The sequence below is a fragment of the Crocuta crocuta genome, unplaced genomic scaffold (genome assembly GCF_008692635.1).
Source record: "Crocuta crocuta isolate KB4526 unplaced genomic scaffold, BGI_CrCroc_1.0 scaffold13, whole genome shotgun sequence".
NCBI lineage: Eukaryota > Metazoa > Chordata > Mammalia > Carnivora > Hyaenidae > Crocuta > Crocuta crocuta.
This window is the reverse complement of record NW_027530007.1, coordinates 5,506,518-5,523,743: the sequence shown is the minus strand read 5'-3', so window position 1 is coordinate 5,523,743 and position 17,226 is coordinate 5,506,518. Positions and strand designations below refer to the sequence as shown.

The window sequence follows — 17,226 nt, the reverse complement described above, 5'->3', positions numbered from 1 at the left end:
TGCGGGGGGGGGGAAGGGGGGGTGGCTGGCAGGGGACCTGGCACATGGTCAGCCTTGCACAAACATCACAGACGTTTGGGAGGTGAGTGCAGCTGTAAAGGGGCCCACACTCCACCGGAGACTCGCCTCTCAAATCCTGGACTCTAACACACAGCGACAGCTGCCCGAAGGACCGACATACAAAGAGGTGGTGAAGGCACCCGACCGAGTGGGAGCATGTGGCAGTGGGGGGCCCAGGGCATCCCGAGGGGGCAGAGAAGAGCCACGGGGTCTGTTCAGCTGCCCTCAGAGCCTTTCCTGTCCCCGGAAGCAGGCAGCACTGTCCTGTGAGCCCTGAACATCTAGGGTGATGTGGAAACTTCTCAAAGGAAAATGCTTGAACCGGCCAGCCCGGAAGCCTGCGAGGCTGTCTCCAAACACGTGTCTCCTGGTGAATACATTCACTACTAAGCCAGTTTCCAGGCTGCAGGTTATACAGTAAAGCCGCTTCTCTGGGACCGTCTGATACTGAATTATTCAACTTTTCTAGAAAGTCGGTTTCAAAGGGGCTGCTGGCAGACGACGTTGGCTAGAAGACAAGCCAAGTCTGACCCCGTACACAGTGCTGCAGCCAGAACCGCGGGCGAGGCTACAGCACTCAGGTTTCCAGAGGGCGGCAGCAAGCCCAGCCTCTCTTCCTGTGCAGGAAACCCTCGAACACAGAACTGTCCGCTGTCTGACACGTGGTCATCTGCACACCCGGTCTCTGCTGGCCGCGGCCTGTCTCTAGCAGCCCCAGCTGCTCAGCCTGGGGGCCTGCCTGGTGCCGGAGCAGCCGTGACCTCGTTGCCCGGGACACGGGTCACTGCCAGGCACCCTCTCCTGGCAGAGACAGTGGGGAAGGAAGAGATGAAGACCACACCGTGGGGCCTCCGAAACACCACAAAGGCTGTTCAGGCCTGAAGGATCTCTGAGCCATTAGACATGGCTGCCGGGGAGAATACATCATTCTTTAAAGTATTGAAATGTGCCTTTGATGGCCGACTGGAAAATCACTAATAACACTGGCAGCTGCCAGCAGCACAGAAAGCTGGGAACTCTGCACAGCCAGGCAGGGTGGGGTCGGGACACAGCACCTCGGTCCCTCCCCTCCCCAACCCCAGCCAAACAAACAGGACACCACTGTTCTTCAGGATGCAGAGAAAAGTCGTGCCCAGGGAGCCTTTAAGTAGCCGATTGCGGAATTCTGAAACAGGCCTCTCGGTCCTGGACTTACCCCGGGTCCCATGGGTGAGTCCTGCGGGGCAGCGTGCCCCGGGGCTGGCGGCGCTGGTGGGCCTGGAGGGGAAGAAGATGGAGGTGGGGCAGGAGCCCAAGTTGGCCAGGGCCGGACCATCTGTCCCTGGGCTGTGACCAGTGCTGCCAGGGGTGCTGGGCAGCGGGACAGAGCTGTGCAGTGGCCCTGCAGTTTGGAGAGACTTGGGCGTGGGCCAGAGTGGGGACGGCTCTCCGGGTGACGGAGGAGCGAAGGGGCCTCACGCTCTGACCGTGCGGTCTCACCATGGGTGGGCTCCGTGACCCATGAATGTCCTGACATGCCCACCCCGGGTATTTCTATCTTCCCCTTGCTCACGATCCCCTGACCTCAAAGAGCTACGGTCCCATGTCGGGGGGCCCGGCATCTCCCCAGCTGTGGTGGACGTGACATTTCCTTAAGTAAGGAATTTCTAAACAGATAGACATGACTGCACCCCGCTTTTCCTGTCTCCCGGCCCCGCTGATGCCCACTCACTCCAGGCATGGGCATAGTGGGGCCAGAAGGGGTAGAGGCCAGGCCTTCCTGAGGCCCCCAGAGCAAGGGGCCACATGTGTCCTTTGACCTTGGGGATGCCAATGCAGGTCCCACAGGCCCCGGGCTGCATCCGCCTTCCAAGTCCAGAGGGCACCCCCGTCAGTGGCCCACCTGCCCACCAGCCCACCTGCCCACCTGCCCCTTCCTAACAGGCCAAGGCAGATGCCTCCCAAGAACTTAGAAACACTCTGGTCCTAGAAACTTCAGCACCCAAAATGTGCTCACAGCAAGTCAGTGATCAGGCTGTGCCTCCTGGGAGGTGAGGAGGTGAGGAGCCCGCCAGCCCGCACACCTGTGCCCTGCTTCGGCCACCCTCCTCCCCGTAACCATCCAGCCACCGAGTCCTGCTGTGTCCCACCCGGAACAGGGACTCTGGAAAGCCCCACTGACTTTGGCAGCGAGGATACAACTGCAGGAAATGGCCCCTCCGCTAAGAGGAACCGGAGCCTGCCATCCAAACCTCCCCACGCACCCCTGTTCATCCACGTTCCCAAAGCTGGGTGCCGTGTGGTACGTTTCTCATAATTCTTTACATCAGGATTCATGCAATCCTATCTTCCTAGAGAATAAATCAGCACAAGAAAGGCTTTGGCGGCGGATTAAAATGATGCCCCCTGGTGACCGCGGGGCCGGGACACCCAGGGGGCTGAGGCCTGAGCGAAAACACACCAAAGCCACAAAACACTCCGGCTCCAGGGCTTCTGTCCACTGCCCCGCGTGGTGGTCGCTGGCTAAGATGCTTCCCAAAGGAAACCACCATCAGCCACACCACAGAGAATACCGTGTCCTCCGCAGCATGGCCCCTTCAGTGCCCCCAAGAGGCTCCCCGAGGCCGCAAAGACGCCCCTGGGGCTGGGACGCCAGAGCTCCAGCACAGGGCACGGCCGGGCCAGGAGCCACCGGGCGGCACGCGTGCAGCGACAGCACATCAAAAAGAGCCACGTGCACCCGACACAGATACACGGACGGAGGAGAGGCCACGGCCACGTGTACGGCCTGGCAACAATGTGGGGGGGGGGTGCAAGGGTGAGGGGCTATCACATCCCCCTTGGTGCGAGAATAAGCGCGCATACGTACGGCTGTTGGTGGAATTTAAAAGAACTTCGGGGCACCTGGGGGGCTCAGCTGGTGAAGTGTCCAATTCTTGGTTTCAGCTCAGGTCATGATCTCACGGTTTGTGAGTTCAAGCCCCGAGGTGGGCTCTGTGCTGAGCATGGAGCCTGCCTAGGATTCTCTCTCTGCCTCTCTCTCTCTCTGCCCCTCCTCTACTTTCTCTCTCTCTCAAAGTAAATAAACTTAAAAAGAAGCTACAATTTAACGGTCATTACAAGGTGCGACTTTGCATCTCTGTAGGAACCAAAGTGCTCCCTGCTGAACCGATGACCACGGGCTGGGGGCGGGACGGCTCGTGGACGGAGCCATCATGGAAAGTAGCTGCCGGCCCCGGAGTCTCGCCCCGCACGCGCCCCTTCCAGCAGCAACACCAGTGTCCAGCTGAGTAGCCACAGGGCTCTGGTCTCCGGAAAAACACGGAAACTCCAGGAGAACCCACGGCTCTGCACACGCTCTGGCGGCTCAGTGGCCACACAGCTGGGAACCGTGTGCGCCTCGGCCTCAGAGATGGCAGAGAACAGCGGGAAGGGACTCCGCAGGTAGTTCCCCGCCACCAGGGCTACATGCTGTGTGGACAGCGTCCCCACCCACCGCCTGAGACACAGGACAGACTCATGCTGGCTGCAGCAGGTCGGCCACCTGTCTGAAGGTGAATTTTTCCCGACCCCCTGTCACTCCCCAGTTAGCCTCCACTTGCTGAAAATCACCGTCAACAAAAGCTCAACCAAAAGGCTCCCTTCTGTCGGCTTCTAGAAGCCCAAACTGTACACAGACCCTCTGGGTCACACAAAAGCCTGTGTCCTGGCGCCTTCTCTGCCTGGAGGATGCGTGCAGGATCACTCAAATCTGAACACCAACGCTCCACAGACCATGCCTTTGCCGAGGGGACTGGGCAGGGGTCTCGGAAAGTTATGCAAACAGGTGCACAAGTCAACGGAAGGCCAGGCGTTTGTGGAGACATCCTCCAGGCTGGAGGGAGCAGAGGCCTCTCCGGAAACATTGGGGGCCCCACAGCACGACCACCTTGCTGCCCGTGCCCGACCCGGGGCCAGCCCTCGGCAGCACGTATGACCGAAGCCCTTTGTCCCCCAATGCAAGCTGTCCTCCTGGGAATGCTTTTCTTGAACACCGCTGTGCGTTCCAGGGGGAAACTGGGGAAGGAGTCAGCAGGCGGGCCTCATGAGGGGCACTCACAGAGGACAACGCTGTCCAGGGGAACAAAGCCACCTACATCCAGCTGAGGGGTCAGTCAGCTCAGGTCTCAGTCCTCACACCGTGAGGACAGGTTTCCTGCGGCCCCTCCCACGTGGCTGTTTCTCAGATCTGTGAAGCGAACATACACACGTTCTGACATTCAGAATGTTCCGTCAGAACATTCCAAAGGGAAATATGGGTCAGGGAATTACGAGTTGCAAACAGCAAGAGCGAGTGCCCCCTAGTGGCTCCATGCACTGGCTCCGGAGGGTGACGAGGGGGTATCTGCCCCCTCGTAATTCTCCAGGGGACATAAAAAAGGTAATTCATAACAGAGAGCCCGAGTCCCTCACTTAACATGACAGCCGCGCATCAAGGTTTCCAGCAGCCGCCTAAGTTGGTAAAATATTGGAGGAGGAGAGGTTTCCATCACCGGATAAAGACGAGTGATATTTAAGTCTCCTGTGTCGGCTCCTGGGAGGCCAGCTCTTCACACGCTTGGACTCTGGGATGGAGGTGATCCTATCAATGTGACACAAATGCAGCAATAAATCCAAATTAAATAAACCAAACGCAATCAGGTTCCATCCGGGTGGCCCTGCTGGTCCCCCAATGGTGCTGGAGGACAGACGGCGCTGCCACCACACGGCGGTACTAGATCCGGATGCTGCCAGCAGTCTGTTTGCCTCGGATGTGACAACACTTCTCCTAGTGAAGAACGCAGAGGGCACATACCCTGCAAGTCCAACCAGGGCTCGGTGAGCCTGCCCAGGGGGCACACGCCCTCACCGGGTCTTCCGGAGAGACGTCTGTCCCACTGCTAACAGGATCAGCTCGAGCCCCAAACGAGCGGTCTCTGCGGGGAGGGGGCCCCTCAACCTCCACAACGTGCCGGGAGCCAGAGTCTCTGGCTTCCCGTGGGCGCTGCTCTGCACCCGCCGTCCGCAGACAGCTGGAGGGCGCAGGCTTCCGGGACAGGCCGGCTCCCACCCGTCTCCGTCCCCACGCAGCACAAGAGGGGCAGGACTTCTGGTCTCTGCTCATCGAACATCTGGAAATGCAGGAAACACTGGCCAATGCTGGGGTACCATCGCTGGGGTGCCATCGCTGGGGTGCCATCACTGGGGTGCGGCGCACAGCTGGGGTGCCATTGCTGAGGTGCCATCGCTGGGGTGCCGGCACACAGCTGGGGTGCCATCGCTGGGGTGCCATCGCTGGGGTTCTATCGCTGGGATGCCATCGCTGGGGTGCCATCACTGGGGTGCCGGCACACAGCTGGGGTGCCATTGCTGGGGTTCTATTGCTGGGGTGCCATCGCTGGGGTGCCATCACTGGGGTGCCGGCACACAGCTGGGGTGCCATCGCTGGGGTGCCATCGCTGGGGTTCTATCGCTGGGGTGCCATCGTTGGGGTGCCGGCGCACAGCTGGGGTGCCGGTGCACGGCAGTAGCGGCAGAGTGCCAGGGATCGAGCTGGGACTTGGATCCACGAGTGACGCACCTGCGGGTCCCACCCAGACTCCACACTCTCTTCCCAGAGCAGCACCCATGGCTGCCGGCTGGGGTGCCAGCCCCTCGAGGCCCTTGCCATGTGGAGAAGGGCAGGGGACGCAGCAGGGGCTCCTATCGGGACTTTTACGGGGCATGTGGGCAGAGGTTCTTTCTGCCGGGACTCCTGAGCCCCGGGATAACCTTAGAGCTCCCGGGGCCACTACGTGGAGAAACTTCCCGGAAGGAAGCCAACAACAAGAGAGCTTGAGGGTGAGGGGACAGGGTGTGGCAGACAGACAGACAGACGTCGCTCGAGCGCCAGGACGCAGCCAGGACTCACGTCAGCTCTGCAAACACGTGGTGAGTGCTTTACTGGGCAAGAGACAGAGGCGGACACACAGCCCCTCGCGTGAGACGTCCGAGGGCATCCTCGGCATCAAACAAACAGCCACACCGAGGACGTGTACTCTTCAGCGCGTCACGCCCCCCACCCCGGAAATACCCACATCCTCATCCCCGATGTCCCACTGCCAGGAATTATGGCCGCTGATTGGGGGGACCGTCCTGGATGACCTGGTGGGCCCGACGCGATCACAGCGGGCCTGGTCAGTGACAGAGAGGCAGGACGATCAGAGTCAGACAGGGATTTGGAAACTCTTCATCGCTGCCTTTGAAGAGGGGGGAGGGGCCAGAGACTGCGGCGGCCGCTGCTGGAGGCTGGAGAGGCGAGGAGGCGGCCCCCACCCCCAAGCCTCTGGGAGGATCCCCCCCCTCCACCGAGAACTCTCCCTCAGCCTGTGGGTCCCGGTCCGGACTTCCAACCTCCAGAACCATAAGACAGTAAGTCTGTGGTGCTTCAAGCCATTTTCCATTTATGGTAATTTGCTATGACAGTAACAGTAAAAGTAACACGCTCATCTGTGACTTGTCACCCATCACACTTTTTGTTGTGTCTTCATATCTATCGCTGCCCTGATGTCACCCTGTTCCAGGTACTGCAACTCTAGGGAGTGGCGGCAAGGCAGGAAGGTGAAGCTTCTTTCCTTCCTCAAAATTGCTTTGACTATTCTTGACCATGCAATTTTTTAACTAAAAAATTAAAAAAGGAATATATCTTAAAGTAGATGCGATGCACAAGAGAGATACATTCCAGCAGAGAGCAGGAGCCACACGTCATGAAAACACACGGCATGACTAAGAAATCACAGGAGCAGCGGGGAAAACCTTCAAAACCACTGGACTCTCAGCCCCGGGGGCGGAGGATTTCAACAGCTAGAAACCATGAACAGCAGGCAGAGACTTCTACTCCTGGCCAAGATGGAGTAAACAGCGGTGGCCAGATTTACCCTCCCATCTGAAGTAAACTTTTTAAAACTGACAAAATATATAAGACAATAGAATCCAGGCAAGAAAGGATAGTGACCCTGGGGGACAGGAAACAAAGGAAGTGAGGTCTGCAATTACTGAGTCTGCAGGTCACGGTGCAGGGAGACAGGACACGGTGGACCTGATGGAGAAGACGAGCTGAGGGTCCCAGAAGACCGAGGAAGCTGGAGTTTGTAGGGCCAAATGTCAGGACAGGCGTGCAGAGAGTGAGCTCGGTCATTTACAGAGGGTCCCCTCCAGCACTCAGTAGGTTACTGATCAGGAAAGCACCCAATGCTGGGGAAAGAGCCACCTGACCAGTAGCCGGACACAGGAACATTCCACAGGCCAGACCGGTAAAACTTGTAATCGGGGGGATGTCTGTGAGAGCAGGAATGATTAGCACTGGACTAAGAGGGGATCTGGTCTCATCTAACAAAGCTGAAGGGCAAGATCCAAAAGGATCTGTTCCCAAAGCTCAAAAGTATTTTTCAAATACAGAAGTATTTAGCACTCCATAAAAGAAGATTCACAATATCTGTAACCCAATAAAGAAAAATGACTGCAGAGAAGCAGGAAAATACAACCCAAATTAGGATAAAAATCAACCAATCAAAACTGAGCCACAAATGACGATGACTGTCGGAATTAGCAAACAGGATATTAAAGTAGTTATAAGTACGTTTCTCGTGCTCAGAAAGCTGGAGGCCACACCAAACGTGTCCCGTGAAGACGGGGAAGATGTAAATCAGACCCGGGCATGAAAACTACAGCATCTGTGATGAAAAATACCCTGGCCGGTGTGAACAGCAGATCAGATGCTGCAGCACAAAGAGGAGACAGAGAGCAAGCGGAAACTAGAGAAAATAGCTGAAGAAATAATGGTGACAAACTTTCCTAAAGTGATGAAAATTACAAACCAGGAAATCCAAGAATCTCTGTGAACCCCAAGCAAACAAATCAGTCACCATAAAATTCTGGGAAGTGGAGGGAATGGCAGACTGGGTTTAAATCCCAGCTCCGCTAACAACACACAGGGCAGCTGGGAAGGTGAGACCCAAGCCCGCAGACCCGCAGCAGGTGCACCCGAAGCAGCCCAGTGACAGGGCGACTCCACCGCCACTCAGAACTAATGCCATTAGAAGGTCTTCAAACCAACCGGCCGCTTCTTTCCCGCACCACGACGGCTCCGCAGACTGAACGCACACGGGCGCCTCTCCAGGGAAGGTCACTGTGTTTTCCCCACAGGCCCGCTGTACAGGTGCGCCCTCCGGGACACCGACTGGCGGTGCATCTCCACTCACGTGGGCGAACTACGCTTACTACGTGTCACTGCTGTTGTTTCACCAGTGACTTAAACTATTCAATCACAACATTTACCTATTTTTACAATCTGGGATACTATCTTCTTTCAGGTTTACCTTTCTTAGAGGTTGGAATTTGTTTCATTTTTAAGACATAACAATGGGGGTGCCTGGGAGGCTCAGTCGGTTAAACGTCGGACTTCGGCTCAGATCATGATCTCGCGGTTTGTGAGTTCGAGCCCCGCGTCGGGCTTTGTGTTGAGCGCTCAGAGCCTGGAGCCTGCTTCACATTCTGTGTCTCCCTCTCTGCCCCTCCCCTGTTTGTACTCTCACTCACTCTTCTCTCTCTCTCAAAAATAAACATTAAAAAAATTTTTTAAACATAACAATGAATATATGTCAAGGAAGGAAAGATACTAGATTTGCAGGGAGAAAGGGTGGGAAATAAACCGGACCCTTCGTTTAGTATTTTTAAACGATATATNCGCGTGGTCACATCACCACCCACGGGAAGGGCATGGCTCTGCTGGTTGCCCTCGCTCCCTTTCCCCCAGGCCTGAGCAGAGAGCAGACACCCCACTCTGGGACGTGCTGCAAGCGGGTGGAAAGTACCTGTCAGTACAGCAAACACACAACACGCTAACAGCGCAACACAGAGGCGGCAGCCACGGCCCTCAGCTGAGCTCCAACCCTGGAGCCCACGTCGGCAGGACCCACACGCCACCGGCACAGCCTCCCACAGGCCTCTGGTCAGGGAGCTCCAGGTAACAGGTGACACGGTGCCGGCCACCTCTGTCACTGTCCAATCCTACACCTCCACATCGAGCCAAAGCTCAACCAACTGGCGGAAATGAAAGCGTTCTGTGGCAACCCCGGATAACTGCTACCACGCTGGACCAAGCACATCTCCGCAGGAACAGACGGAGGTCGTGCTGTGCGTCCCAAGGTCAGTTCTCCGCAAACACTTACTTGCAGGGGATGTGGGTGGCTTCCTGGAGGGCTGTCGCTCCACCTCCGGGCTGTGGCCGTGCCCTGGCGCTGTGTCCCGGCGTCCCTCGGGGCTCAGCGAGTACTGGAACTGGACCGTCCCGGACTCCACCTGCCTCACCTACGATTGACACAATGGCATGGCAGCCACCTCCCTTCATCGGGCCCTCCTGTCACAATTCCCTCCAGAAATGAGTCCCCCCGCCCCCAAGTCCACGTAAAACCAGTGATGTCTGAAACCACATGCTCCGAGATTACAATCGAGTCACTTTCTGAGCAGAAAACAATCAGCTTTGGCATTCAAATCCAGGAAGACACTAGCGCAGAATGGCTCTTCCACAAGTAGATATCACATCTCCCCAGTTCTGAATGTGGTTTTTAACAAATCTATGCAAAACCAACCTTTTTAAATGCTGGTTTATAGTTCAGTGTAACACACGTAGCCACGACCACAGGCAGGGTGCGGGGCAGCTCCATAGCACTGCCCCACATAGCCCATCCAGCTGGCCCCACCTGGCCCAACAGTCATGTGATGTACAGTTTTCAAGACCAGCTTCTTATACTCAGCACAAGGTGGGGAGATTCACCCAAGTGGTAGTACATATCGATAGTCGCTCCATTTCCCCGTATTCTACTGTACGATGCGCAAGGTTTATTCATCTGCTCACCCATTTGAGCACACTGGGGCCGTCTTCAGTTTGGGCAGTTACCAATGCTGGGGTACATGTTTCCGAGGGAACGTACATCTTCACTTCTCTAAGAGCGGGATTGCTGCTGGGTCACGTGGCATGTGTGTATTAATTCCACAGGACACCAAGGTTCACTGCTAGACTCTGTTCCTTTCCGGTGATCTGTGTGCCAGTCCTTAACACTGCACTTTACAGTGCCCGTCACCACTTCATTCTAAGTCTCAAACCCTGGGGCAGGATTCTCCAACTTCACTGTTCTTGTCAAAATTCTTTTAATTCTTCTAATTCTTCTGCCTTTCTGTATAAAGTTAGGGTCAGTTTATCTGCATCTAGACCAAAAAAAAAATCCTACTGGGATTCTGGTTAAAATTACATCATCTATTGAAGAATTAGGGGAGAATTTATAACTTTACCGTGTGGAGCCTTCCCATCCATAAAGACATGTCTCTCCATTTACGCAGTTCCTCTGATTTCACCCAAGGGTAACCACAACCCACAGTGACATGCACCCAAAGGAAGGTGCTGGTTTGCAGCAAACAGCTCCTGTACGTGTTGTGTTAGATTTCTTTCACTGAGGGAAGGGTTTTGTAAATAATACTCGGTTTTATATTTTGCTTTTCACCTTTTCATTGCTAATACACAGAAATGATTGGTTTTGCTATCTTGATCTCCTGTTGTATCCTACAACCTCGATAAAGTCACTCATTCATTCTAGGAGGTGATTTTGCCGATTCCTTGGGATCTTCTCTGGAAACAGTCCTGTCTGCAAGCAAGGATGGTTCCTCTTCTCCCTTTTCAATCTATAGGTCTTTAATTTTGTCTTCTTGCCTTGATGCCCTGGCTAGGCTTTCAGCTACGCTGCTGGGTGAGATTCTGAATGCTGCGTGGACATCCCTCTCTTGTCCCTGATCTTAGGGGCCAGTGCTCAACCTCTCACGCTTGGTAGAATGCTCCCTGGTGGGTGTGTGGAGGCTGTCAAGCCAGAGGAGGGGTTCTCGTCTGCTCCCACTTTGCTCATAGTCTTTGTCATTAATCAGTGTTGAATTGTGTTAAATGCCTTTTCTATACCAATTGCTATGATCATACAGTTCACCTTCTTCAGGCTATTCCTATGGTAAATTTATTGAGTTTTAAAGTGAAAAGAGCCTTGCATTTCTGGCTATTCCTATGGTAAATTTATTGAGTTTTAAAGTGAAAAGAGCCTTGCATTTCTGGGACAAACTCCCACTTGGTCATGGTGTCTTCTTTCCATATTGTTGGCTTCCATCTGCTAGTGTCTGGTTGACGATGCTGCATCTGTGTCCAGGACGGACACGTGTCCACAGTCTTCCCATGCTCTTTCTGGTCTTGATACCAGGATAGCACGGCCTCGTCACATGAGTTGGGAATTGTCCCCATCCTTCTATTTCCTGAGAGAGACTATAAAATTTCTATTCTCTCTTCTCTAAGTAGAATTCACAGTGAACAATCCTGGATATTGCCTTTTTACAAGGGTTCTAACCATGAATTCAGTTCCTGTGATCGTTACAGGACTACTCAGGTTGTCTATTTCTTCCTGGGTGAGTTCTGATCATTTCTGGTTTAAGGTAAATGGATCCATTTTATCTAAATTGCCAAATGCACGGGCACAGAACTGTTCACAGTGTTCTTTGACCGTCCATTTGATGCCTGCGTGGCCGGCAGTGATGGTCCTTCCCCCGCTCCTAACATCAGCAACCTGTGGCCTCTCTTGTTGTCAATCTTGCTGAGCATTTATCAGTTTTATTAATCTTTTCAAAGAATCCATTTAGGGTGTCATTGATTTTCTCTATTTTTGTTCTCTATTGTTCTTCTGTTTTCGATTTCATCGGTTTCTGCTCTTCATCTTTATTATGACTTCCTCCTGCTGGCTGTAGAGTTGTTTTGTCCTTCCCCAGAAGGTGGCAGATACAATTACTGAACAGAGACCTTTGTTCTAATACAAGCACTGAATGCTGTAAATTTCCACGGAAGCATAAGTCAGCTGTATCCTGCACCTTCTGACACGCTTTCTTTTCCCTTTTGTTCTGTCCAAAACATCCTCTACTTCCTTGTGAGGCCACCTCTTGGACTTCGGGATTTAGAAATGTATTGTTTACTTTCCAGCTGCTTATGCTTTTTTATCTCATCTTTGTTACTGATGTCTGGTTGAATTCTACTATGATCATGGGCTGTCACCTGTACAATTCCAATTCTTTAGAAATAATGAAGCTCTGTTTTATGGCCCAGGACACACTCTATCTCGCTGCATGTTCCCTGTGCCCTGGGAAAGAGTGGACAATTCTGTAGAGGTCATCTGGATCCAGATGGTTCTTCAGTTCTTCCTTGTCCTTGGTGATCTTCTAGGTTCTCCCTGGTTTACTGAGAGAGGTGCTAAAGTCTCCGACTATAACCGTGAATCTGTCTGTCTTCCTTTCACTCCTGTTAGTTTTTGCTTTATGTATCCTGAAGCTCTGTGTTAGGTGCACGCACTTTTAGGACGGCTGTGTCTTCCTGGCGAATTGACTCTTTTGTCACATGTAAAATCTTTCTTAACTCCTGGAAATTTCCTTTGCTCCAAAGTCCACTTTGCCTGGTGGTGATTCAGTTCCTCCTTTTTTTTTTTTTTTAATTACTGTTTGCAGAAAATGTTTTGGTGTCTATTGAGTGTCTTTTCTCTGAAAGTTGAGATTTTCCTGGTTCTTTGCATGTCAATTAAGTTTAGATTATATCACAGACATTTTGAATATTATATTATGAGACTCTGAGTCTCATTTTATTTTTTTTAAATGTTTTATTTATTTCTAGGAGGGAGAGAGAGAGAGAGAGAGACAGCGTGAGCAGGGGAGGGTCAGAGAGAGAGGGAGTCACAGACTGAAACAGGCTCCAGGCTCTGAGCTGGCTGTCAGCACAGAGCCCGACGCGGGGCTCGAACCCACGAACCACGAGATCATGACCTAAGCGAAAGTCGGACGCTTAACCGACTTAAGCCACCCAGGCGCCCCTCTGAGTCTCATTTTAAACACTGTAGGGCATGTTGGGGCACCTGGAGGGCTCAGTCGGTTGAGCGTCTGTCTCTTGATTTCAGTTCAGGTCATGATCCCAGAGTCAGGGGATCAAGCCTTGCATGGGGCTCTGTGCGGAGTGTGGAGCCTGGTTGAGATTCTCCCCCCCCCCCCCCATTCTCTCTGCCTCTCCGCATCCCCATTCCATCTCCCTAAAAATTTTTTTAAAAAAGATTAAATCCTAGGGGGCATGTTGATAATTTCTGTTTAGTCAGGAATCAGCCCAGTGTGTTCAGGCCACAGATTCCAACCAGCTCTCTGTGCGCTGTCAGATCGGGGCAGGGCTATGGGATCCCTCTTGTACGTGGTCCACCCAGGGCTCCTCTGGGACAGGGCTGGTGGTCTGGCCGCAGTCACTTGTCAAGGTCTTTGGTGTGCTGTTCAAGGTCAGACTACACACATGCAGCCCAAGGGTTAACACAGCATTTCTTAAGCAACATTATGGGGTTGCCTTCCAAGCCCTTCCCTCTTCCTGCACCCCGCCCAGTGCTGTCCAGCTCCCTTTACAGTCCTCCAGGCCAGACCCCGCTGTGCTGCACACTTCCGGCAATAAACAGTCTCTGAATCTGAGGACACAAAGTGGGAGGACAGAGTGGTTTCTTTAAAGAGTGTAGGAGCGCATCAAAGAGCTAACGCTCTCGTCTGTCATTATCAGAGGTCAATATATAATGTCTAAAATGGATCAACGAAGAAATACCAATAGAAGCATTAATATTTGGAAACAAAGTAAATACCATAAGTCACCACTAAGAGTTGGAAGTGGCTGCCTCTGGAGATAGACATTTCTATTAAAAAGACAATTATTTGGGGCGCCTGGGTGGCTTAGTCGGTTAAGCGTCCGACTTTCGCTTAGGTCATGATCTCGCGGTTCGTGGGTTCGAGCCCCGCGTCGGGGTCTGTGCTGACTGCCAGCTCAGAGCCTGGAGCCTATTTCAGAGTCTGTATCTCCCTCTCTCTCTGACCCTCCCCTGCTCACGCTGTCTCTCTCTCTCTCTCAGAAATAAATAAAAAATATTTAAAAAAAAAAAAAAGACAATTATTTGCTCATAGGAAAATTACAAGAGTTGTTTAGGAAAGAAGACATAATCATAATACGCTGTGCTTACCTTCACAGTAAACAACACTGAAATAATCATAACACAATCCCTCAGATTTTCTTCATCAAAAATTATGGGATGTTTACAATATTTATATTTTCCTCTGATTAATAACTGCTAGTTCCCCTTAGCTGTAAGTTCATGGGATGGGGGATATTTTTTCCAAAAATGCATAGGTGCTCAATAAAAGTTCACTGAATCAGGGCACCTGGGTACCTCAGTCAGTTGAGTGTCCGACTCGGTTTTCGCTCAAGTCGNAGCCCGGCCCGCAAGCTGTCTGCCGGGCCAGACGCCGGCACCGCTGTGACAGACACAGAGGAGGCAGAACTACGTCTGTGGCCAGTCTGGGCCCATCATGTCAGCTAATTATGTACGTTCCGAGCGGTGGTCCTCAACCAGGTGCGGTTTTGCTCCCGGGAGACATTGGCAACGTCTGCAGACCCTGCACTCACAGCTGGGGGCAGGATCCTGGCTTCTAGAAGGCGGAGGCCAAGGGCCAGGGACGAACATCCCCACTGCCCGGGACAACCCCCACCACACAGCACTGTTGGGCCCAGAGGGTCAGCAGCGCTGAGGCTGAGAGACGCCAATTAGAAGTGAGATTCATTGTGACAAAATGGCGGTGCTGGATGGATTTGTGTCCTCAGGATAGTCAACCCTTCCCAACGCTTACCCCCCCACCCACCCCCCGTGCAGCTTACACACAGAGAGTGAAGGAGACATAGTGCATGACAGGCTATTAGACTGAATAAATATTTATTCAAGCACATTCGCATACCCACACAGAGAGAGAGGGAGAGAGAGGCGGTGGCTTCAGGGTCTCTAACGGCAATTTTATACCGAGGGCTCAGACTAGCCCGCGGGGGGTTGCGGCAAAGTGCGGCCCCGTAATGAGACGCTCCTGGCACAAGAGGAGCTGCACGATCAGCGGCCCCTCGTCAGGTCCCCAAAGCACCTCCCGCTTCGTAAAGATCAACACTGAAAATGAGGTTTGGCGCTGGAGTCAGCACACAGACAATGTGCTGAAGTCACACGGGTGGCCCCTTCACAGAAGAAAAATGACACAACTGAGCTCTGGAAGATTCCCGGCCGCACCACTGAAATGGGGCGAACGTGTTTCAGGAACCGAGAGCACCTGCCCCGACCCAGGCGGCAGGACGGCTCCAGGCGGCAGCGCCCCAGGTCCCTGCTCCCCGTCCCACGAGGCTGCGGTGGGGCTGGGGGAGCGCGGGGGACGAGACCCCTCACACACACTTCAGCTGGCCCTGCCCCCTTTACCTGCCTCCTCTGCTGGGGTTCAGGGAGAGCGTCGTTCCAAACATGGATTTTTAAAGCTCCNCCCCGCCGTGGCCTGCCCGCCACACAGAGCTGGAGAGCGCCAGGGGCCAGCGGGCACGAGGGACAAGTCGCACAGACGGGCCGGGCTGGACGCCGATGGCCCGGCTCCAACCACAGTCCTGAAGCCCATCTGTCACGGCAAAACGTTCCAAGAGTCTTTTTTTAAAAAGATGTACAGGGGCGCCTGGGTGGCTTAGTCGGTTGAGCGTCCGATTTTCGCTTAGGTCATGACCTTGTGGTTCGTGGGTTCGAGCCCCGCGTTGGGCTCTGTGCTGACTGCCAGCTCAGAGCCTGGAGCCTGTTTCAGAGTCTGTGTCTCCCTCTCTCTCTGACCCTCCCCTGCTCACGCTGTCTCTCTCTCTCTTTCTCTCCTAGAAATAAATAAAAATTTAAAAAATAATAATAATAAAAAAATAAAAAGATGTACAGGGGGCTCCAGGGGGGCTCAGTTGGTTAAGCATCTGACTTCGGCTCAGGTCATGACCTCACAGTTTGTGGGTTCAAGCCCTGCGTCGGGCTCTGTGCTGACAGCTCAGAGCCTGGAGCTGCTTCAGATTCTGTGTCTCCCTCTCTCTCTGCCCCTCCCTGACTCACACACACTCTCTGTCTCTCTCTCTCTCTCTCTCTCTCAAAAATAATATTAAAAAAAAAAAGTTTAAAAAAAAGGCACGTACAGTATACAAGTGGCTCTCATTACACACTGTGTACAAATAAGGGTCACGGGCCCCGGAGACTGGTGTGTGAATGGCACGTCTCAAGCCCCAGGATGAAACCAGCGCGGTGAGGTCACAGCCACCTGTGACTCAGCAGGCAGATCCAGGACATGAGAAATTCTGCTCGTGTCACGGCCACAAACAGATCTGTCAACTTCTGGTTGTGAAAACCTAAGAGCGTGCTAGAAGCTCTGGACTCATTCCCACGCAAGTACCTCAGCAACTTACCTCTTCGGAGCTCATGCGGGCTGGGGGTACTTTATAGACGAGACAGTGGGAGGGGTTGGGCCGGATCCCACCCTGCAGAGGCAGGACCACCTTCCCGGAGCCGGCTTCCGGCAAGGGGTTCCAAACAGCCCAGCGGACCATGTGCATGCACGCCACGCTGGACAACGAGGTGACCGAGGTTGCCTGGAGGGAGACAGGGCCCATGGGTGCGTCAGTTACCAGCAAACCTGGCTCGCGAACACCAGGGGGCAGTGCCACCAGGCAGGGGCCGTGCAAGAGGAAGAGGGCATGACGCAGAATCTCGGGGGCAGGGAAGCAGCCACCCACCTGGAGGACCCCCCCCCACCCTAACCAGCACCCTCCTCCTCCATACGGGCCTCCCTTTCTGGCTCAAAGCAGCGGCGGCTCTTCCTTTAAAGACCGATACCATCCTCTGGCCCTTCCTGGAAGGGCCACTAGGCCCTTCCTGCAGGTTTGGACACATGCTGCCCGAGTCCACTGGGAAAACACTAGCAAAGACACTCGTGTTTGCAAGAGGACACTTTGTAAAATCATGAAGGATGCACGTGGGAATTCAATTCAGGATTATTTAACACACATCTTCTGCAGCAAAGTCCCGGCTCATGAAGAACAGCACATTATACCCATGTGACTCGGTGCACCTGGGAAGTCGGCCAGGTCCTTCCTCCGCCTTCTCTATCACAGGCCAAGTGAAAGCGGTGGGGACATTAAGGAAAATCTAGGATTAGGGAGAAGTCATTTTCTCAAATAGGGTTTGAGAGCTCGAGTCAGCAGTCTTTTAATGGCACCACTAA

The 17,226-nt window shown here is 53.6% G+C and overlaps 1 protein-coding gene across 1 annotated transcript in view; it reads right to left on the bottom strand.

Annotated features, from left to right (window-relative positions):
• Window positions 1-17,226, bottom strand: part of NPHP4 (nephrocystin 4) — a 92,542-nt gene that overhangs the window by 32,276 nt on the left and 43,040 nt on the right. Inside the window, exons 10-12 of the mRNA XM_077763989.1 lie at window positions 16,412-16,594; window positions 9,267-9,405; window positions 1,256-1,317 (exon numbers count right to left, since the gene is read on the bottom strand). Coding sequence (XP_077620115.1) covers window positions 1,256-1,317; window positions 9,267-9,405; window positions 16,412-16,594 — 384 coding nt within the window. The remainder of the gene's footprint in view (window positions 1-1,255; window positions 1,318-9,266; window positions 9,406-16,411; window positions 16,595-17,226) is intronic.